Below are 22,757 nucleotides of genomic sequence, written 5' to 3'. Positions count from 1 at the left end.
CCAAACTATATTTAGTCCCATTAGCATCCTTCAACCACTTTTGTACCCCTCCTGTATCTGCACTCTGCAGAGACCAGAGCTTACGATTTATCATAGATCACCCTCCAGTGCTATAGTAGCCAGATGATGATTGTTTGCTTCGCGCTCCTACAATGGTGGCGTGGGTGGAGCCATATAGGTGAGCAGTATTGCTTAATACCCCTGATGACAGTATGAAGCGCACTTTCATGACTGGTTCTTCACAGTCACTCACCTTGTCCTCCCTTCTTGTTCGAATTCTGTCCGGTCACATACACTCAGATCAAAATGGAGATTATTCTAATTTCACCGGAGTTAGAATCATGGAGCCCGCTTTCCCATTAGTAACGGGGTGATCTATTCTCTGCAGCTCTTCTTAGCAAGTATGTTTAATCTAAAAACTGTACTTCTTTTAACTAGGGTATCATTAATATAGATGTTACTGATAATGGGATGGGAAGCGATAGCCTACTATTATAGAGGACTTACTGGCTGGCAATATGCTTATCGTCCGACATGACGGACGGCATCGGAAAACAACTGAAGATTTGGTCTTGTCGAATAGAAGTCGTGCAGCTTTGGAGACTCCGTTGAATTTCGTGTATGTGATAGGTAGTCTTGGACTGGATACATTGGGCGATGTCTACTATATACTATGAAATTTCACACGGTGTAATCAGTTCATGCAACCCAAGCATTCGAACGGGTGATAAGGTAAGCCAAATTTGATTATTGCTGTTGCAGTCTAAGTCTAATAGTGTATAGCTCTATCTGTACAACTGTTGAAGAAAGAGAAAGTATACAGCGGAACAGAATCGAAATCAACAAAAAAGGGGTGTCCAGTGAGTGTCCAAGAAGTACATCTCAGGACAGTCAGCTGGGAAACGAGCGACACGAAGAGAAAAGTAATATAGACAATCTTCTCAAGACCGTACAATGAACAATGAACAGTGAAATGGTAAGAAATTGTAATTGGAAATATATGATGTTGAAGGGTAGAAGGAGTCCCGAGCTGCCATCACGCAGCTGGGATGACACGACGTACACAGATCACTTAGCCACCATCTTGCCCTTTGGCACACGAGCCAACCAATAGATACCCACCGCCGCAACAATGTTGAAGAAGATGTACACCCACATCAAGCCAAAGTTGCGCCAGGCATCCGAGAAGTAACTAACCACTGAAGCAAGGAAGGTATCCGTGCTGCTCATAGTGCAGAATTGGCAGTCTGATGTGGCTGATGGGTTCAACAGGTAACCCCCATTAGCGCTGATATACGATGACATGTAATCCTGACACGTCTCGTTTCCAGGGGTGTTGAATGACAAATACTCGACAGCTTCGCATGTCACGGTAGTCCCGGAAAGGCCTGTTGAGAGCATGGCAGATACCAAATATGTGAATGGGGACACCCGGTACATGAAGATCCAAAATCCAGGCATGTTGGATGGAGTCGCAAGAACACCACAGAAGATCAAGCAAAGGGAGAATAGCAACGTCGCGATATTACCTCCTGTCTCTGCTAGCTCGATTCCAGCAATCACCATGTGGGCGAAGGTCGACGTAAAGAGAAGGAAGACCCAAATAAGCAGGAACATGAGACCAGCCCGTTCATTAACGGCATCAGTGGGCTTCGCGTTGTTGTATAAACCGATCGGGTAGTACCAACAGACGAACATAAGAACGGCCATCAGGGTATTCCACGGGAGTTCCACGAAAATGTTGGCCGTCATGAATGCCTGCCAGGAATAGGTCTTGGATGGGCGTTCTCGGACTTCGTAGAGTGATCTTTGAGTGACAAAGTGTGGCATGATCTGTTGGCACAGATTACCGAAGATAGTCATCAACATGAACACACTGAACATCTGGTTCTGCATGCCCTGAATGGAATTAGGAGCGTGGAAGAACGAAAATCCAATGTAGAGGGCGGACAGAACACAGAGAATTGTCTTCGACCAGATGTAACTTGGCGTGCGGTAATATTGGGCAAAGACACGGAGCAAGCATTCATAAAGCTGGACACCAAATCCTGCTGCGTATTCCTTGAAAGCTTCGGGGTCAGAGTTGTCCTCGGGTTTGGTAGATAGTGTCGATTTCAGTTCTGCAAGGTGCTCCTTGACTTTCGTATGCTCAGGACTTTCTTTCCATACTTTTGGCCAGTCTATATCTGTATGTGAACCTGGTGCTGCTCCAATAACATCAAGCATCCACTCTGCCGGGTTTTCTCCCTCGGACAATGGATGGGCGCCGTTGCGTTCAAAGTAGCTGGACAGTGTGTTGGAATTTTCGCCAATTTCACCAAAATAAATCGTCTTACCGCCACGCGCCAAAAAGAGCAATCGGTCAAAGCGCTGGAACAACATGGCAGAAGGCTGGTGGATGGTGCAAAGAATGGCTTGTCCATGTTTAGTAAGTGTATCAATAAGGTCGAGGATTGACCATGAAGTTTGACTGTCAAGACCAGAAGTAGGTTCATCCAAGAAAAGCAACAACTGCGGCTTGGCAGCAAGTTCGACACCAATCGTCAATCGCTTGCGTTGCTCCACGTTCAATCCCTCTCCGGGCACACCAACGATCGCATCCGCGTAAGGCTCCATGCCCAGGAGTTTGATCACCTCCTCAACGTAGTCCAGTTTCTCCTGTCGGCTAACATGGGCCGGCTGACGCAGCAGAGCACTGAATCGGAGAGCCTCGCGAACGGTAGAAGTAGGTAGATGCAGATCTTGTTGTTGTACATATCCGGTTTTGCGTTGGAAGGACTGGTCGCGTGGCCGTCCATCGACAAGCATCTCTCCCGTAACAACACCCATTGTGACACGCGTGGCCAGGACATCAAGCAATGTTGTCTTACCGGCTCCCGACACACCCATCAGGGCGGTGCAAGTCCCGGGCTTCACCCAGCCGTCGACATGATCCAAGATGCGTCTAGGTTCACCCTTGATCTTGATGTCGTAACACACATCTTGCCAATGGAAGATAGCCGTTTGCTTCTGAATGCGAACTTCCGAGTCCTGGGCGGGAGCGTCGCCTTTGACAGCTCCGCCAGGGGTAGCTGAAGATTCCATGTCGGCTTCGCCAAGCTTTGGCTGGTGGCCGCGGCGGAACAAGAGGACTTCACCCTTGGACTTTGCCTCGGAGATATATTCGGTGCTAGCAAGGTAGACAAAACAGAAGAATACCATGAAGGCGATCAAGATTCCGAAGTTGCGCCATTCATGTCCTTTAGTGTATTCGAAACTTTGTTTCAGGTAGGAAGTTCCATCCACGATCGCCGATCCGGCCGTGGAACCGACTGTGGAGCAAATCCTGTAGTCCAAGGATATGGAGTCATATCCATCGCCAGAAGGAACAATGCTGGAGCATGTAAAATGGCGACCAGAAAACTCATTGACCATGAAACTTTCAAAGGAGTAGGCGATCGGGTTGATATAGTTCATCCAACGGGACCAGCCAAGCATATTGCGAGTGGGAATCACAAAACCTGTGTAAATGACCATTCCCAGGATTAAAAGAGCCGCAGGCACAAGTGCTTGCGAGAGAGATCGTGAGGTGGCGGCCATAGTTCTGAAAATCATGGACATGGTATATGTAGTGGCAACTGAAAAGATCCAAAATGTCCACCAGGCACCAGCAGTGCGACGCAAGTTTGTCATAAAGTACAAGGGAAGGTTGAACGTGATTGAGTTGAGGAGCTTATAAGGTGTATCGCACAGCATGGAAGCCACGGCTTCCGTAAAAGGATGATAAAATGCATATCTTGCCTGCTTTTCGACAATCGGACGTTGAGCATAGAGTGTCAAAATTTCGAGGGCACTGGAGAAGGCATTCAAGAGAACTGCATAGAACAACAGAGCTCCACGGGAGTAAAAGCTGGCCGTTGTATCCGGGAGGTTGTAGAAAACCGACGCCACAATCAAGGCAATAATAAAGTTACCAACCAAGGCACTGACAGTTAAACTGGAGTCTCCCTTGAGACGTTGGAATCCACGAACAGTGCACAGGGAGATCTGCTCCCACACTGAGATAGTGTAGGGAGATTTGACGCGTTGATTCTTCGACTGCATGGCCTTCCGGGCGTCCACGAAAGCATCATAGGAAGAGCCGTGGATCGGGTACTGCTGCTCAAACTCTTCAATTTCCCTGAGAAGTGCAGCTCTGGCACTGCTTTGTTTCCAAGCTGCTGCGAATTCATCTGGAGTACGAGGGACACGGTTCTCAAAGCCAGGGCGGACCAAGCGCTCCGATGGGCTGGTGAGAGATGTTAAAAAGTCGGCAGTGGTTTGACGCTCAGGGCACTCGAATCCCATATCCACAAAGAACTGCTTCGCCTCCGTGGTTCGTCCGAAATAGATTTGCCGTCCTTCGTAGAGTACAGTCACCTTGTCGAACACATCGTATGCACTCTGAGACGCCTGATAGATAGCGACACAAGCAGTGGTTCCGGAGTACTTGCTCATGAGATTAAGGTTCTTGCAGAATTCAAGGGCATTGGCGCTATCAAGACCTCTAGTGCTGTTATCCCAGCACTGGAGTGGTGCCTGACTGAGGGTTGCCTCTGCGATACTGACACGCTTCCTCTCACCACCACTGACTCCGCGAATGAAGTCATTTCCTACCCGAGTATTGATCGTATGGGAAAGTCCAAGCATGGCCATGACCACGTCTCTCATATGCTCCGCATATTGGTGCCGGTTGACGCCCTCAAGGCGATTCCTAGGGGCCCTTGCGAGGGCCGCAAACTTCAGTGTATCACCAACGGAAAGTTGAGGGAAGTGGACATCGGTCTCGGCGTTGTAGATAGCTTCACCCCGGAAAGACTTTTGCATCTCTTTTGCGGGTATACCTGAACGTTGACAACCAATGTTAGCAGACATGCGGTCAAGGAATAACGGTGATCGAGATACATACCCTGGTAGTTGAGCACAGAGTCTTCAGACATTTCAATACCGTTCATCTCTCCGGCAATTGTCTTGAGGAACGTGGAACAACCACTACCAGGTCTTCCAAGCACAACAACCATCTCCCCACTTTTCACCAAACCGTCGAATTCACGAAGAATCTGGATCTTTTGCATCTTCATTCCGACTAGTCGGCGAGCCAGTGTGCCCAGTTCGAGGAGTGAATTCAGGACGTCTTTCTGGTAGTCGGTCGGCGACCCGAATCCATGAACATTCAAATTCCTGAAAGCAACACCAGCTGTACGGTCAGGATATCGCTCGGGGTCACGAGATCTGATGGCGAGAAGCATCTTCATCCAGTCCTTGGGCTTGAAATTGGGGCTGTGAGGGTTGAGCGTCGATTCCGGATCGTCGACTGCAAAGGGATTATCGAGGGTGCCTTTGGTAGAAAACCGAGTTGATTGGCGCGTGAGCTGTCGAGCAAGGTCGCCCACCCGAGCTTCTATCTTCTCCTCCTTCCCTTGCAAAGTTTCGTCATCTTCGCTTCTCTGCTCCGACTTCTCGGTGTATGCGCTCCCGGGGGGTCCATGGACTGCATTGTCCAAGTCTGGGCTGCCCTGCATTTGTGGCAGGTTATGGCTGACCACCGCCTGTGCCCGGGAGGAGTTGGGATTTGTCGTGGCGACGAACGACGACATGGTGGCTTGATTTCGGATTTACGCTGCTTTCGTCATGCACAAAAAGCAAGCACCGACCGTTGAGCCCTGCGGTGCTCTAGGGATGAACCAGGCAGTAGGTGTTGATAAAGAATTCGAAACTGCGCCAGTCCACCAAGTCGAGTGATTTAGAAATAATCTTTCAATTTTCAGCGAGATGGAGACGGACTAAGGGGCCAGCAGATAGTGGAGGTTATATAACAACTATAAGTAACTCCTGGGCTGTGTGTAAGACGGGGGTCCACAATGCTGGAACTGGAAGCAATAGGCCTAGTCTTTCGGTAAACGAAAGTTCCAGGGACCCGCTCGCGGAGTTCCCGATCTCCATTGTTGCAATGACAGACAGAAGATTCGCCATGGTTTTTAGCCATATGATCTGCCTAGCGTGCACAGGGAACCTCCGGGGACCCGAATCAGATTGTTAGGCGGCTTATGCGACCCCCTATCATATCCGCTGGGCTGGAGGTAACGGTTTCCACCCGAGAGTTAGAAGGCTAATTCTGATTAATAATTTCTCCTCTCTATCCTCTTTTGGGTATTGCAGTTGTGCTGAAACTCCGGATTCCGAACCAACCAGCATGACTGCGGACCCAGCTTTCGGGGAACGGGAGTGTCCCTAGTTGGGGCGCGCCTGGCGGTCGGGCGAATTCACAACTGCTGGGCTTTCCATGGATGGCCCAAGGGCGATCTTCGCTTATCGCTGAATACACGTGGAATGATCCGGATCACGGTTGTAGTTGCACCCGTGAGAGGACTTCGGATAAGGAGTACTAAGCTGTTGCTGGTGTCTTGTCTCTAGGGTGGAGATCAGCCAGCCATAAGACCGCGACTCGACGCTGTTTGCATCTGCACCATTCTTCCTGTCAGCTGAAGTGTTCATCTTCACATTTTCCGATTGCACCATCATGATGTAAATAGATAGATCAGACGCGATTGTCACGTTCCCTGCATGCTCTTCATGCTCGGTTGAGTGCACGGTGTGTGTCTGGCCACCGAGAGAATACTAAGGAGAAGATGGATGGAGAGGATCGGCAGCGTGAGAAGACGCAATCGCTTTTGGTATTGTTACCCATTCATTACCGTTATTTGTGACAGTTTGCAACGAACTTCCGGCATCCGGGGACGCCAAGATGGCTTCTTTTGGTTTAGCCGCTGTTTATCTTCGATACCCATTGGCCAACCGCATATCATTGAAAAATGTGCATTGTTATCTAATCAACATCTGTACAAGCACAAACAATCCGTGACACCAAGTGGACATCCTCTGATCGATTGTCCGCCACACGATTCACCATCACTGCTCGGATAGGGCGAATGGGCCCCTTCCCATGCTCCTAAACTCGGGTCCAAGACTTCCCGAGCAGAACGTTGTGTGTGCGTGTATCAGATCGGTTTGAAGGCGATCTCTAGTCTGTTTCCCAAACAATCGTCTTGTCCACAAGAAAAATGCGTTGTCCTTGTCCATCCTACAGTGGAGGCAAAATGAAACCCTCATCAACCTAACACCCCCCTCATCCAGGGTCTAGACTAAGAAGCATCCGCTTAAACAAAGGGAGTGATCTTCGTCGGTTACTTGAAGATCTGAAGAATAATTCCTAAAAGGGGCTCTCACTCAACATAATTTCCCCTCTACGTCCCTTATCAACCCGATTTCCCAGGCCAAGCTAAATCCCCCCTTGCTCCACTATCCCTGGTGGATTTCTATCATGTCCAAGTCCGACAATGAATGGACCATCCAATACCAGCAGAGGCATGGACTCTTCTATCCCTAGTAACCCCATGTCTAGCCAACAAGATTCGTTTCCTTTAGATCCAGGTAAGGAAGATGGCAGAAAGAGCACACGAAGAAAGGTGCGGGTCCACCACCATATACCAAAACTGTCATCACGCTAATTAAAAAGTAATTAGGCTTGTGATACCTGTCAGCGCAGAAAGATTAAATGCGATCTCTCCACCAAACCCAAGTGCTCGCAATGCGAGAAGATGGGAATCGCTTGCACTCGGAATCTGCAGAGATACCAGGCAAACTTAAGAAGGTCCGGCTAGTCACCACTTTACAACGAATTGATCGCAACGAATATGGGCTGACTAGCTCGGTAAAGGCAGGCGATGATCAATCATCTGGAAGGAAGTCTTGAGCGCATGGAGTCTCGTCTGCAGGGTCTTGGTTTTACCGTAGGCGAAAATGATACCATAATCGGTCCTTCATCATCAGAGGGAGTTGGTGATATCTCACCGTTGAGGTTGTCATTAAGTCCCACGGATCGTAGTCCTCGGGTTGAGGACGTCGATGATACAGATTGGGGCAACATCTACACAAGCCCGCCTCCAGGGTCGATCCGTTCATCAGCGAGCAGATCCCCAAGCCCTCATATGCCAAACCTATTTGGGCAATCAAGTCAACCACAAGCGGCAGTACCATGCTTTAACGTTCCGAGATATCTCGGAGGTATATTGAACTCTGGCTGTAAGTTAAACCAAGGGCCACCTATCACCTCCTCCTGGTCTAATCTCAATCAGGCTTCTCCATGATTTCACAAGAGGGCTTAGAATGGATAGCGCAGAAGACTGGTGGCGAATCAATGGACCATTTAACACGCCTCGTCCTAACGGAGGAGCGTGACGGTTTCATAGCCGACTATCCACTCCACTGCATATCACCCAGGAGATTATTCTGTCCTCTCCCACCTCAGGAGCATATCATACGTCTTGTCGAACGGTATTTGGAGGACTTCAATGTCACATTTCCCTTGTTCAGACGGTCGGACCTTTTACTCCTCTTTGAAAGAGCGCATCTTGATATGCGCTATCAAAGTCCAGGCCAGTGGGCTATCATGAATGCTGTTTTGGCAGTTGCCTACATGCTTCCTGACAATGGGGTTTCTAAGCAGCCGGATCATCAGAAAAGCTGGCTTCTTCTGAAGAATGCTCTGGAGGCTGTCAACGAGCTTTATTTGGGTCCGCCCGATCTTCGGGGTCTTCAGGGTCTTTTAGTAATGGTATGCTCCTAGTATTTGATATTCTTGGAAAATTGACGTTGATGGTCATATAGGTTGTTCTCTTTATGGCGGCATCGGCTGCACGGCCTTGCAGTTTTCTAATATCCGTCGCTATCCATATTAGCGACCAACTGGGTTTGGGTACGACCGAAGACATCTCGATCTTTACCGAAGAGGAGAAACAGGAGCGGCAGACGGTTTTTTGGCTTGCTTACTGCCTCGATAGGGAGTATGCACCTATGTCTTTCCACAATCACCCCATACATGTCAGCTGACTCAGACAGAATCTCCTTCCGATTCGGTGAACCACCAGTACAAAATGACGAAGCCATCAGCGCAGCTCTACCATTGAATGCACCAAATTGTCTCGTCTACTCCATGCCAACAAACGACCGGGCAGGGACCTTCAGCGCCTTCGCATCAGCCTGCAAACTTGCACAGATCAGAGGCGAGATCTACCAACGCCTCTACTCCGCTTCGGCTACGGATAGGCCGTTCCATCAGATCCTCGCCTCAGTCGGAGATTTGGATAGGAAACTACAAGCATGGAAGGATAGTCTCCCGTCTGAGTTTCAGCCCGAATCACCTACACTCTTCCATTCCCCTCCAGTATCCTTGATACTACTACACATGCACCACACATACCACAACTGCATGATCGCCATTCATTCTCTAATTGCCGCCCGAGGCATCAATTCTGCCCAAGATCTCTCAGACCATCCTGGGTATACCATCAACCCGGATTCTCTATCGAATCCCCGGGTTCTACTTTCAGCATCCCTGACCTCCAAAGCTGCCCGTGCTTCGATTGGCTTGATGAAGTATCTCCCGAAGGATGACATCTCCCTTGGGTAAGTTGGGCTTCGCTACCCCAACAACAGTTTACTGACATTAGCAAAGGTTAACGATGTATTTTCCCACCGTTGCACTAAGAACACTGGCCTCGAGTATTGTTCGCAATCCCCGCGATACAGGCCAGATCTATAATATGAGGATTCTCGATCAGGCAGAAGCATTTCTATCGTCGACGTGTTCGGACACTACTAGCGAAGGGATGAAGCGATTGGTGAAGAATTGCGCCGAGTTTCGCTCGCTCGCTGAGAGGGCAATGAAGGAATGCTATTAAAGGCGGTTACTTTGCCAATTGCCCGCGGTCGCATATAGCTATCAGTATACTGTTAATGATACCCGGTTGAGATCACAGATAGAAGGGATTATTAGCATAGGAACAGAGAAGCTTTCCCGAACCCTACAAGCAGCCGGGGTTACAGGAGCACATAAAGAGTAAATGCAAATTAGAAAAAGGAGGGGAGAAATCAGACATGAAAAAAAAAAAAAAGAAAGAAAGAAAGAAAGAAAGAAGAGGAGGAGGAAGAGAGAAAAAATGAAGCATAAGAAGCAAAAGAAAAGAAAGGATTAATTAATTCATCAATTCAATTAGTTTCCAACACGGAGAATATTGTGCAGGAAGAAAAAAGAAATGACAAGAGTGGGATTCGAACCCACGCCATCTTACGATGATCAGGAAGCTGTGAAGCTGGGTATTAAGGTGGACCTTAACCTGACGCCTTGGACCAACTCGGCCATCTTGCCTTGGGATGTTGAATGGGTGAGATTTAGAGCATTATCAAGGAAGAATTAGTGTAATCTCCGCGTTGTTGTTTTCCGTGGATGCGGAAGCAGTATGTCTCTAGGGGTAGGACAACAACATCCATAATTCTATTTATGGTTGCAGTAAACAAGAAAGTAGTCTAATCTCACTTGTAATTCGTTTTATAGTCAGTGATTCATCATATTCACCACAGCGGGATCCAACATTTCATCATTCTGGTTGCAAGTCGAATCGGGCATGATATCCTTGAGCATAGGTATATATATAACTAACCCATGAGTACTAGTAAACTGAAGTCCTACTAGATGCACTCATTCGGCATCATCCATCCTCATAACGTGATCAGAGAATAAAATAAACCAAATGAGATAGTTCATCATGGTTCTTGTAATTCTTTATGATATTGAACTTCGTAGTATTTCTGCTACTACCCTGATGCACGTGTCAAGCACTGAATGATATTATGGTATTGGTAGTACCATACGAGACCAAATCTGCCCAATAATGGTATACTGAATCGACCAAAAAAAGCTAGCGCAATACTACATACAGCACAGAACAACGATACAGTAGGAATGCACTGCACTGACAACGCGATAATATAGATATCCTCCATATCTCAGAATTCCGATGATACAGCAACCAAGAGGAGTAAGGTTTGACAAGATCTCTCTGTATCTGATCTACTTCTTTTCTATCCGCAGCAATTCCACGTCTGCACGATCGCAACAACGCCATTACCAAACCTAACTACAACTACACTGTAACAAACCCCGATTGTTTACTTTTACTGCCCGTCCTCCACCCCCAAAGGCCCCCTCCCCACCTCCTCAACATTCCTCCTCTTCTGCTCCACCGGCTGACTCGGATACGAATTAATCTGCGCATCCGCGGGAGTCTGTTCCTCGCCCTCATGCGCCTCGCTAGTGGATCCCCGCTGGGCGGAAATAGGCGACTGCACGGATCGGGTATCGGCAGAAGGACTGGCTGGGTATGCTTGTCTGTGGGATGTAGGTAGTATCGTGGCCTTGAACGCGTTCACAAGAGGGTTGTGAACCTCCTGAGTGATTATCATTGGTTGAATAGGAGTAATAATCAAACAAAGAGTATTGATTTCGCTATGCCACTAATCCGAGGTATAGTCCTTCACGATACGACCATTTTCCATCTCAATAACTCGATCTGCCCCCGTCACACTATCAGGCCGGTGCGATACATGGAGAACCGTATATCGACCGAACACATCAGCGATAACCTTCTGCATCAGCGCATCAGTGACAGCGTCCGTGCCACTCGTTGCTTCATCTAGAATCAATATGCCGCCACTATCGTGAGCATCACTGTCGCGACTCCATTTCCGCACCAGCGCGACTGCCAGCGCAAACAGTCTTTGCTCGCCCTGCGACAGGGATGTCGATGTCAATTCCGCATCTAGCCCCCCACGCGATGTCACAAGAGAAAGTAGGTTAGCCTTCTCTAATGCTGAAAGCAAAATCGAGTCTGTAGATCGAGAAGTCGGATCCAGGTTGAAGCGGATAGATCCAGGGAGTAGAAAAGGGTCCTGGGGAATGGCGATAATGCGGGATCGGAGTACATCTAGTGGAACGGTGGAGATGTCTATCCAGTCAATTGTAATCGTGCCGCTCTGGGTATCGATGAGTCGAAGAAGGGCCGAGACCAGTGTGCTCTTCCCGCTTGGATCAATGTCAGTGTAAGGTACAGGTCATGTGTTTGCAGTACTTACCTGCCAGTCCGGCCACGTATAACCACCTTTTCCCCAGGATTTATAATCAGATTGATATTGTCCAATGCACGTGTGACACCACTGTTGGTTCGTTAGTGAATACTTCTAACGCTGGCCGGAGGGTACGCACTCATAGGAGGCAGAAAGAGACCTGATTTCAATATTCCCATCAACAGGCCAAGTCGTTGAAGGGACCACTGGTTTCTGGGGTTGATGCTCAGTGGGTGTTTTCATCTCAAAAGATCTTGTCCGTGCAATTGCACCAAGGGATGTTTCCAGGCCCGTCCAACTGGTCACAACTTCCTGCAGGGTCTGGCTGAACGCCATGATTGCAGTCAAAGAAACTCCCAGTTTTCCCGGATCGGTCGAGCTTCGGAACGAGATTGCCAGTGCAATTAGTATCACAGCCAAGCAAGCAACAAGAAGATCAAGAACAACGTTGAGCCATCGCTGGATGCAATAGAGAAGGTAGTAAGGCTTTTGCGAATCGTCAAGCCGGCGTAAGCACTCTGCTACAAATGACCGTTGCCATCCAAGGCCGCGAATTGTAGAGATACCGTCAAGAGTTTCCACGAACATTGTATACAATGGGCTTTTGGCTTCCAGATCGAGAAACCGGAGCTGTCTGGACGTCCGCAGATAGACTTTCTGGGCGCAGTACAATACTAGTAAGCACGGAATAATTGTCAGCGCCATGTAGCTGGAGCCCAGCGAGATTAAGGCAACCTGGGCGAAGCATTGTGCGATACCTGGGAAATATTAGTGTTGGGTTGCATCTAAATTAACCGAACCTACTCAGAACCGTGCCAAACGCCATCGTGGGCAGTACAGCGTCGACAAGTGTCATGTCCTGGCTGAACCTGTTGAGGATGACTCCGGAATCAACCTCGGCGAAGAAATGCATCGGCGCATTTATTACGGTTTGGACAAGAATCTTGTGTAGTCCCAGCCCTGACGTGATGACAATCTTGATCATGATTTGCCTGTGGTTGGTTAGCGTAGCGTACAGGCAAAGTATGTTAAGAGCCGACCATATCATTAGTCCCTGCGAGCCTGAGGCGGCCACAGCAAGTAGGATGTAAACACCAATAAACTGGGCAGCCTTCTTTCCATTGTCATCCGTAAACAACTCCAACCATATTTCTACAAACCCATTAGCCGAATCAAACCCACGGTCAGGAATGCACTTACGAGGGAACACAGAGGAGAATGTGTGTACAATAATAATTGTGCAGGCAACCAACGTGTGACGCCATCCTATCGCCTTCAGGTAGTAGGTGTAGACTGCAGTATCACCCATACGGCGGGATATATCAGCTATGTCGTCGACAGTCAGTGTTTCAACTTTCTTTGTAGACGTCTCCTCTCCGTTTTCAGTGAGGGCAGTCGGCGTCTCTGGAGCAGCATCCGTCGTGTCCGGATTTACATGCGAGGCGAAGCCTAAGCTCCTCCTGGAACCTTGCTTTTCGATCCGTCCACTAGAATTTAGTACGACAACATTATCTGCGAAGCGCAGATGCTGGTCTAAACAATAATTTAGTTCTAACTGCACACATTATCGCAGAACAAATACTGACCTGAATGGGTTGCCATCATTACACCAACACCTATTCGCCTGCATATTCCATTATCGACAAATAGAGCCTCTGCGACATACTGTGCGGTTTTGTTGTCAACGGCACTTAGTGCATCGTCTAGCACAAGAAGATTCTTCCTCGAGTAGATAGCCCGAGCCAGTGCCTATAGTTTTGTTAGTGACGTGACAGTAATATGTCTGGGGTGATGTACCAGACGCTGCTTCTGTCCTCCACTCAGCTTGAGAGCCCCGCTACCAACCATAGACTGATCACGCTCTGGCATTCGAGATATGTCCTCTTCTAAAGCACATGCCCTTAGTACCTCACCATACCAAGTATGGTCTATCTCAGCATAACCACAGATGTTATTGCGAATAGAGGTGTTTTGGAGCCAGGGAACTTGACTGCAATAGGCAGCATCCGGCCGCGTTCGTGTAACCGTTCCTTGGCTACATGATAGCTCCCCTACGGCCGCCTTTAACAGGGTCGACTTCCCAGACCCAACCGGACCAGTAATCATTGTTACTGTACCCGTCTTGATGGCTAGATTGATACCCTCAAGGGAGAACGCGGACCCAGTAACTGGACGGATATAAGCGTCCGTCATGGTAAGAACAACATGGTCGGAAACCTTTGGTGCCAAGACCTTCAGTTCGACCGCCGATCCATTTCTGGTAGAAAGGTCTGACTCTGTCTCCAGGCCTCTCTCAGCCGGTGAGTGGTCTGTGGGAGAAGTGAGGAATTTGTGAATTCGGTCAAAGGCACCCAACGCGGCAGTTATTGCTGGGATTGATGCCAGTAACTGTAGTGCCGGGCTTGTGATAAGGCTAATGATTGCAAGGGACGTGAATGCTTGTACTGTCGACAGTGTCTCTGAATGATCGATTTTCGCGCGTATGACGAAAGCTGCAAATGTGACGAGAGAGGCACACATCTGAGGCAAACTTGCTTCATGTTGTCAGCCAACTTGGTTCAACGCCGGCCTAGTGTGAGTTACTTACCAACCACGTTCAGCCACACGATCAACCATCGGAAGTCCTTAGATAAATCTAGTTCACGCTCTCGTTGCGCCTGAAGGGTATTGGCGAGCACTTCAGATAAACCAAGCATCTTGACGCTCTTCATTGATTTCAGCGCCGAGGAGATTATGCTAACTCGCCGTTGTATTGCACCAACCCAGACTTTCTGCCTGGCAGGCATGAATGTGGCCATATACATTTGAACCGATGTGCATACTATGGTGATTTAGTGAAAGAAATAGGTCGGGTGAAGAAGACCTACCCAGGATTACGAGGATCGGGGCCACACAAACAGCAGCGAGCTGCCGCTCTAGTAGCCAAATACCGATCGCGATCTCCACCACGCGGGCCCACAGCTCGCTAGCTTGCTCTAGAGACCGCGCGATCATGTCAATGTCAGTACTCATTAGCGTAACCGCAGCCGATTCATCGCGAGTTCCATCTGGTAGGACCATCGTGTGATCGTAGATCAAGGCAATTGCTGCGCCACGGAACATCGTGATCATTCGAAATAATTGGTGCTTGTAATGCACCGTTGATATCTAACTCCGTCAGTTCTGTCTGAGAAGTTAAGTAGGTAATGTGATTGCATACTGCGATCCCACCATAAATGAGCGCCGCTGCCCCAATCAATCCGTAGCCTTCATTACGGGTTAGCTGCGTATCTGGTCTGTGTAGCTGCTCCATTGCACGCTGAATGAAGAACGTCTGAGCATAGCTGAATCCAATGAGGCAGAGCCTGGGGAAAATAGTACGGAGAACTGCCCAACGCAGACTGATAAAGGTCGCAAAAATCAGACTACGTGTTTGGCTGGACTGGTACTTTTCCCAGGCTTTTCCAATCTTTCGCCTCAGACCTTCCGACTTTAGGTCGCTGTCCGTCGGGAACAAATCCTCGAGCGTCAGGAGCTTCCGAAAACCTATAACGAATAGACGGTTGAGCCACCAGAAAACGGTGCGAGCAAATAATCCACTGGTAGACTCGGGCGGAATTGCGAGAAGCGGTTCTTTGAGATAGCTGCGTTTGTTTTGGGCTTCTAGGGCCAGCAGAAGAAGCTTCAGAGCAGCAGTTGCTGCAGAGAGAGCTCCAAGGGAGGACGGGTAATGTCGGATAAATAATGTGCGCACTTGCACAGCATCGAAGAGGGATGAAAAGAGGAGGTAGATGCCCAATAGCGACGATGGGCGCACTGAGCGATTGTGCTCGATGGTTGATAGAATAGCTATCGATAGAGCGTCCACCAGCGACACGGCGACAGCAGGAATGGCAGTCCGGACTAAGTCATAGCGTGCCCATTCAACCACCGAGGCAATCTGCAGAGCAAGGAGACAAGCTGCGACGGTCTTCATTTGGTCAGGTACGGCTTCTGGCAGAAGTCCGCTGTTTCTATAGGGGGGCAACTGACCAGTTTTCGCCAATGGGCGTTGTTTGCAACAGTTTTGACATTCTCTGGATAGAGCGACCAGATACGCCATGGAACCAGGAGGAGAAAGATGGCGGATGGGCCAATGGAGAGGATACTCTGCTCGAAGAGCAGAGTGAAGTCAAATGTTGCTGGACACGCGACGACCGGTCCGAACGAGTCATCTGCAGCGGGGGAGCAGCTACCCGCCATGGTGATGTGAGGAGGGAAGCATACAGATATGGTAGATGAAGCAGATGGAAGTATGTTAAAAACGCAACCTTGGCGACAGCGAGAGAGAGAAATAATGCACAGTGATGAGGATTTGAGGAGAAGAAATTGGAGGGCAAGGGGCGCGATAAGATTGAGGTTGTAATGGCTCGTGACTGACCAGGGTCCCTGGTTTGGTGCGTCAGCGCATGGCAGCCTGGAGGCGGCCTGAAGCGCTCGCTCCCTTTGTCCCCTATTATGCTTACGCTTTGTTGTTAACAATCGCCCACTAGATGAGCTTGAATGTAAGAAGCTTTCAGTTCCTGTCACATGAATAATTGCATCCGAGTTCTACTTTGGTTGAGATATGCGACCGGAATTTGCCTACATGACAAAAACCTTCCAGAGTTATCTCGGGATTCCCAACTTGGGTGAAGCCGAGAGGTCAGCGCGCCCTAATCGCGAAGATGTCGTTCATAGTGTGTCTACTCCGCAATCTATCAAATGGAAGCCCAGAGCTTGAGATGTGCGACTTCTAGCCACCCGTTTATTTCATTACAGCACGTCATTTACTATGCCCAACGATTATCTACCAAATCCTTAACCACTGTCTCATTCAACCCGGTATGGCTCCGGCATCGAACAAGCACCTTGGCACGTAGCTTCTTCCTTTAGAGGAAACTCACTATGGCCGACAGTATCTTTCACTTCGGAAATATGAATGGGACTACTTCCAGTATCTCGAACAGCCCTCCATAACGGCTCCGGGTCCCTGCACTGATGGGCATGTCCAATTCCGTCGATAACGAGGATTCGTTTCCCATCTTTATTTATCGCTGGATGAGGTGGCTCAATAGTACCATCTGCTGCACATATTATGGACTTATCATCGTTAGTATTCTCGAACTCTACCGCGCCCAGAAGGATCACTCAACTTACCTGGGCAATATAATCAAAACAATGAGCCCAGTGCACTGCGTCTTCATGCTCATCACCTGAGTGTGATGGCGAGGTCGAAGCACCATGGTGCTGAGAGGTTTCAGGGAAAATCAGCCCCCGAAGAACAGTTAGGCAATGAAGCTGATGGAACATGGAGATCCCGTAGTCGGTAATGGTGTTGTGATCAGTCCGGACCTTCAGAATACCGCCGTTTTCGGGGAGAAGAAGAGATTCCCATGAGCGATTTGTATCATGAGGTAGAGAGCCATCGGATTTAGCACCCAGTAACGGAGTCAATGATTGGAATTTCCGGATGATTGGAGGTGTAGATCGAGGCTCGCTTGGGCAAACATGTATGTGAAACTTCTGTGAGAGGCTGGCTAAGCTGCCGGTTGATGTGTATATGATACCAAGAGTTGTGAAAAGGAGGAAGATAAGTGTTGCTAGTATGCTATAGAGAAAGCGTGCTTGTGTGGGCATGTTGGGGTTTTTTTCTTTTTTTTGGATCTCCAGTTGTTAGGGAGGGCAAGGGGGAGACCTTCCAACTACAAAAATTGCTCAAGTCAGACATACCAAGTAAGATGCAGTGGGTGAGGATCCCCCAGAAATCAAACCTCACCCGTGTGTCGTGATGGCATCGGGTGAAACGCACAGGTTGACTCGTGCATGGTGCGGTTACATCGCAGAATCCCTATTCTGGGAGCGCACATTGTGTCCCCCTAGAAGGACCAATTGATCATGACATGTCAGCTACAAAACTGGGATGCATACAAGGGGGCATGCATCGCCATTATATTTCCGGGGGGTAATTGACCAATCAATAACTATACAGTGTCTTATCAAATGCTTGGTGGCGCCTGCAGGGATGGAAGATCCAGCATGCTTAGGCTAACGCTTGACAACTCACACGCCATTTACAGCCTAACCCCACTCTCATCCTTCCGCGGATAAGCAGCCGATCATGAACATGATACTACCATCCAAGTACTCGACCACGCTAGCTATGATCATCCAATGACCCCACTGTCCGAGCCATCATCCGGATTGGACTTGTACCAACCAAACAACTCCTTGAATCGATGCGACATGACCCGGGCCTCTGCTTCGGGGGGTTTTCTAATGGCTGCAAACTCATCCACATCCACCGAGTTCTCCTCCTGCCAGCGCAAGATGGCGTCAAAATCACGGCATTTGTGATTCACGTTAAAGTCAGGGAAGGCGTTCAGCTGCGCATCCGCCCAGTAATGGGTGTAGATGTCGACATTAGCGTTGCACATCAAGTTCTGGAGCAGCAGGTAGGTGCAGTGGGAGATATGCGTCCGATGCATGTCAGAGGGCGGAGTCCCCGGCGGCCACTTCTTTCCATAGTAGTGGTCAAAGTACGCTTCACGCCGCAGCCAATCCAGACAATGGATCTGGTGGAAGACATCCAGTCGCCCAATGTACGCCTCGGACCCAAAGCCAAAGCTCTCGGGCCATTTGGCTGCCTGCTCAGGATCCCTTCCCAGCTTGGCCACGTCATCACGACTGATGGCGATGGGGTTAATGTTCGCCAGTCGGTTCCAGGCTGCGTCTACCTCGGGGCTAGGGGGTTGGCGGTAGATGGGAAGGGGGTCTGGCTCCAGCAGCGTCGCATTCATTTTCTTGCTGATGAGGGGTATCTCAAGGCGATCGAACACAGGAGCTGCAACTGGTCAGCAATCTGAGATGACGGTCATAGTCGAGTTACACTCACAGTACTCGGAGGTCTTTCGTAAGAGATGGTTTGGGTCGCCCGTGCCCCGAACGATGCTGACAGTCATGGCAAAGAGAAATAGTGACAGTGCAAAAACAGTAGCATTCAGCCAGAGGAGCAACTGAAGGCGTCTATTGGAGTGTTGAGGCCGTTGGGGTGCTTGTTTCAAGAGAGATACATCGTCCTCGCTTTGCGTATCCCCAGAGACGCTGTAGACCACATCGTCGTTGTCTCTGGTCCCCAGCGGCTCGTATGATGGAGATGCAGCAGGCTTCATTTTCACCGTCGTCTGTCAGATTTGAGGGAGAGAAATTGGCAAAAGATTAGAGTTGTTTTTCGGTGCAAGGAAGGTCAAATATCCTTCCTCCTTTAATGTGGTCAGCTGAACTGCGCAACACCCCCGTGGTATTATCAGGATGCATCAATGGTCCGTCAAGTATGCATTAGTGCTTTTGAACTGCCGCCACCGCACATGCCAACCAACTACCTTCGTTGAGGGAATTGCTACGTTCTTTCCTGATTAAAACAGGCGCAGATACTTGCTGCTGTCACAGTCACACTGGTGTAAGCGGATACTACACCTTGGCTGTGTAGCTGTTTCACCCCGCTTGATCACGGGCGACGACCGGGGAGATGCAAGCAGCACGACCGATGACCGAAGTCCACATAAATAGGCCCCTTCTTCCTGCCATTCCGATTGTTGAGGCATCTTTTGTTCTACCTTCAAGTCCCCAACAGATTTCCGGAAACCCACCTAGTCCACAATGAAGTATTCGCTCCTCCTCTCAGCTATCTACGGGCTGTTGTTGAGCCCCATGGCCACGTCTGCCCCAACAGCGAAGGGTATGCAACCCCAGGGAACTCGAAACTGATAGAGGATATTATGCAACTGACACACGTCAGCAGCAGTGACCCTTCGCGTCAGGTCGGAGGACTTCCATGCTCTTCGGGAGAGAGCAGGCAACGAAGCCACCGCGTTGTATGCTTATATTGTCGCCGACACCGAGATCGACGGCAAAGAGAAGCGCGATGACGAGGCCACTGCGCTATATGCGTACATTGCTGCCGACTCGGAGCTGGACAGAAAACGTGATGACGAAGCCACTGCGCTATATGCGTATATTGCGGCCGACTCGGAACTTGACAGAAAGCGTGATGACGAGGCTACTGCATTGTATGCATACATTGCAGCTGACAGCGAGTAAGGCGGACAAACTAAGCTTCGGGACAGCTGCTGCGCTAGAGCACATGGTACTGGTCTATTAATCAAGCGCTGCATTGCTTCTTGCGTAACGCTGAGATGATGTGTCATATAATGGTCGTCTATGTTCCCTCTCACTGGGTGCGGTACATGTGTCAGTCAATTGATATAATTTCTTGGGATTATTTGACCTACCTATAAGAACCTGCTTCATCCCAAGATCTATTATCCCCACAGAATGTTCCATCTCGCCCACTTGCTCCTCTGAATGGGTACATTATCAGGGTCATTGCGACACTCAAGCAGAGCCTGCTCCAGCGGTATCTCGTAACTCGATACCGTTTCTGTCTTCTTCCAGAACTTATAGCCCAGATAGAAAGCCAGTACGAGCGGAATATCCCTACCCCTAGTTAGTACAACGACATCCATTGACACAGGATGCAACTCACAAGTACGACGAAACAAAACTCGAAGCATCCCAATTGCCATGAGTAAACACCGTGAATCCACCCGTGAACAAAACAATCACACACATCACCAGAGCAAACCAGGATGTATACACTGCTTTCATCAGCCACAATCCCTCCCGGAAAAAGTATTGAACTACTCACCAGACCACCAATGATGCCACGGCATCTCCGCCGTATCCAATCCCTGCGCCTTAAACCCCCTCATCAACCTGATATGATTCAGCGCAATCGTGCCCCACGAAATCAACACCCCCGCCGCCGTCAAATCCAACAACCAATTAAACACGGTATAAGCCTCGTTCTGGCACGTAAGGTACGCTAACGCGGACACAGCAATCTGCGCCACAGCACAAGCATACGGTACACCATGCCTTGTCGTGCGCAGGAACACCGCCGGGGCGTGGCCCTTTAGCGCGAGACCGTACAACGTGCGCGTGCCAGCCAAAATACTCTGATTAGATGCCGACCACGCAGACGTTAACACAACGGCATTAATAATCGACGGTACTACTTTGATCCCTGCATCGGATGCAGCAATCACGAATGGACTCTGCGCTGCCGTACCGGATTCACTGCCCAATCGGGGATCGTTACTAGGAACTATCATCCCCACGATCAGCACAGCGAGAAAGTAGAAGATAGTAACGCGCGCGAAGACGCGTTTACATGCGCGGGGAATGTTCTGTCGCGGGTTCGCCATCTCCGCTGCTGCGATGGTTAGACTTTCCACCCCAGAGAAAGAGTATACGGCATTTGTTGTGACGGCCCAGAAACCGAGGAATCGGCCCCACGGTCCCGAGGCGATATATTCGACAAACGGGCCGGGGTCTTTCCAGTAATGAAACCCGAGACGCGGAGTACCCGAGACGCCGCCGAGGTCGATCACCAAGCCCATGAGGATGATGCCGATGATGAGGAGGATCTTCAGGATGGCGAAGACAAACTCTACTTCTCCGTAGACTCGGATGAAGAGCAGCGAGACGATTGCCGAGATGACGATCAGGATCGTCACCCAGATAGCGGGGTTGAGGGTGTCATTCCAGTACTGGATTAGGACGACAGCCGCGGAGATCTCGCTGGGCACGGACATGAAGCAACCGTAGACGACGTTCCAACCTATCGCGAAACCGAGAGCCGGATCGACGAGCAGCTCGACGTGCCGGACAAAAGAGCCGGTCACGGGCATCAGGGCTGACACTTCACCTAGGGCGATTTGCACAGCGCAGACCACCAGGCCGATCAGTAGATAGCCGAGTAGGGCGCCGAGCGGGCCACCAGTCTGGATGGAGCTGCCTAAACCAAGGAAGAGGCCGGTTCCCTGGTGGATTATTCAGTACGTAGTACGAATATTGACATTTCAAATTGTTGCAAAGAAAGGGGGATGGCCTACAATGGCACCCGCGATGGCTATCATCTGGGTATGGCGTTCTTGCAACCCCTTGCGTAGATTCTGAGCCTCTTCATCGTGGACGATACGCGGTGTGCGGTCACCGACTTTGGGGAGGGCAGGCCCTGGTTCGAGGGTGGGCGAGATATAGACATCTGGGTCCTTTTGGGTGTTATGGATATTATCCATGGTGGGTTCTCAAAATTGAGGCCGATGTGATGAGAAAAAGCAAACATTCCACGATAAGCTGAGTGGTGGGGGAAATGGCGATCACTTTATGCTGGCGATACCGCAGCAGGTTGAATTGGTGTGATTGGGTCGATAAAGCACACCAGGCGATGGCGACATTTCGGCGCCGCATGGGATCTTTCCTATCACTCACCGATTGTTGATAATAATTAGTTCTGTGGTCTTTGGTCTGCCGCTATGGTGTTTTTGGCATTATGTGGATCTGATACTAGCCACTATGACTAACAAGCAATAAATGTTATCGGGAATCCCGTCGCCCCATCACCCTATATCGTCAGTCTTGGCAGCATGCAACGTTTTCTTTTTCCGACCAGCAGATCCTGCACGCCGTCAGAAACTTCAGGAAGCTGCGTAATCGGAGAAGCAATTGCTAATTGCAACCCAGGATGAGCCATTGCATCTGATTGCGGTCGCGCGAATGGGGTTTCCAACTCTAGATAAGGATTGTCAAAGCCAAGCCCCTCCAATGCGATAGGGCTCCTATGAAATGCCACTGATTCTAATCTCACGGAAAGCCGGAGTTTGTATTCCGGAGCAGTGCAACAAGAAGGCGTCCGTGTAACTTGTTGCAGATTCTGT

General features: G+C 49.5%; 6 protein-coding genes and 1 non-coding gene across 7 annotated transcripts; 2 read left to right on the top strand and 5 right to left on the bottom strand.

Moving 5' to 3' along the window:
- Positions 1–1,068: 1,068 nt before the first annotated feature.
- On the bottom strand, positions 1,069–5,615 carry AtWU_03426 (pleiotropic drug resistance family ABC transporter; the record flags this gene model as incomplete). Its single annotated transcript, XM_035498538.1, has 2 exons — positions 1,069–4,862; positions 4,928–5,615. The coding sequence occupies 2 exons, from the start codon at positions 5,613–5,615 to the stop codon at positions 1,069–1,071; spliced, it is 4,482 nt and encodes a 1,493-aa protein (XP_035354431.1).
- Positions 5,616–7,355: 1,740 nt separating this feature from the next.
- Positions 7,356–9,758, top strand: AtWU_03425 (transcription factor domain-containing protein; the record flags this gene model as incomplete). The annotated part of the gene is made up of 8 exons (XM_035498537.1): positions 7,356–7,383; positions 7,444–7,484; positions 7,542–7,669; positions 7,736–8,100; positions 8,154–8,632; positions 8,686–8,861; positions 8,917–9,483; positions 9,533–9,758. 8 exons carry the CDS (start codon positions 7,356–7,358, stop codon positions 9,756–9,758), a joined length of 2,010 nt encoding a protein of 669 aa, XP_035354430.1.
- Positions 9,759–10,113: 355 nt separating this feature from the next.
- Positions 10,114–10,225, bottom strand: AtWU_t75. Its single transcript has 2 exons — positions 10,187–10,225; positions 10,114–10,159 (listed from the first exon to the last, which is right to left on the bottom strand). It is a non-coding gene; the product is annotated as a tRNA-Leu (tRNA).
- Positions 10,226–11,370: 1,145 nt separating this feature from the next.
- Positions 11,371–16,200, bottom strand: AtWU_03424 (P-loop containing nucleoside triphosphate hydrolase protein; the record flags this gene model as incomplete). Its single annotated transcript, XM_035498536.1, has 12 exons — positions 11,371–11,938; positions 11,989–12,069; positions 12,119–12,737; positions 12,784–12,971; positions 13,020–13,131; positions 13,180–13,512; positions 13,566–13,728; positions 13,777–14,513; positions 14,567–14,800; positions 14,847–15,126; positions 15,179–15,928; positions 15,991–16,200. The coding sequence occupies 12 exons, from the start codon at positions 16,198–16,200 to the stop codon at positions 11,371–11,373; spliced, it is 4,275 nt and encodes a 1,424-aa protein (XP_035354429.1).
- Positions 16,201–18,143: 1,943 nt separating this feature from the next.
- AtWU_03423 (oxidase ustYa family protein) lies at positions 18,144–19,148 on the bottom strand (the record flags this gene model as incomplete). The annotated part of the gene is made up of 2 exons (XM_035498535.1): positions 18,144–18,820; positions 18,872–19,148. 2 exons carry the CDS (start codon positions 19,146–19,148, stop codon positions 18,144–18,146), a joined length of 954 nt encoding a protein of 317 aa, XP_035354428.1.
- Positions 19,149–19,635: 487 nt separating this feature from the next.
- Positions 19,636–20,076, top strand: AtWU_03422 (sugar (and other) transporter family protein; the record flags this gene model as incomplete). The annotated part of the gene is made up of 2 exons (XM_035498534.1): positions 19,636–19,714; positions 19,778–20,076. The coding sequence occupies 2 exons, from the start codon at positions 19,636–19,638 to the stop codon at positions 20,074–20,076; spliced, it is 378 nt and encodes a 125-aa protein (XP_035354427.1).
- Positions 20,077–20,297: 221 nt separating this feature from the next.
- On the bottom strand, positions 20,298–22,118 carry AtWU_03421 (arginine permease; the record flags this gene model as incomplete). Its single annotated transcript, XM_035498533.1, has 4 exons — positions 20,298–20,472; positions 20,522–20,633; positions 20,684–21,860; positions 21,933–22,118. The coding sequence occupies 4 exons, from the start codon at positions 22,116–22,118 to the stop codon at positions 20,298–20,300; spliced, it is 1,650 nt and encodes a 549-aa protein (XP_035354426.1).
- Positions 22,119–22,757: the final 639 nt, after the last annotated feature.

Source organism: Aspergillus tubingensis, assembly GCF_013340325.1.
Source record: "Aspergillus tubingensis WU-2223L DNA, scaffold_5, whole genome shotgun sequence".
NCBI classification, from domain to species: domain Eukaryota; kingdom Fungi; phylum Ascomycota; class Eurotiomycetes; order Eurotiales; family Aspergillaceae; genus Aspergillus; species Aspergillus tubingensis.
The sequence above is the reverse complement of the archived record's forward strand: the minus strand, read 5'-3'. Positions and strand labels throughout refer to the sequence as shown.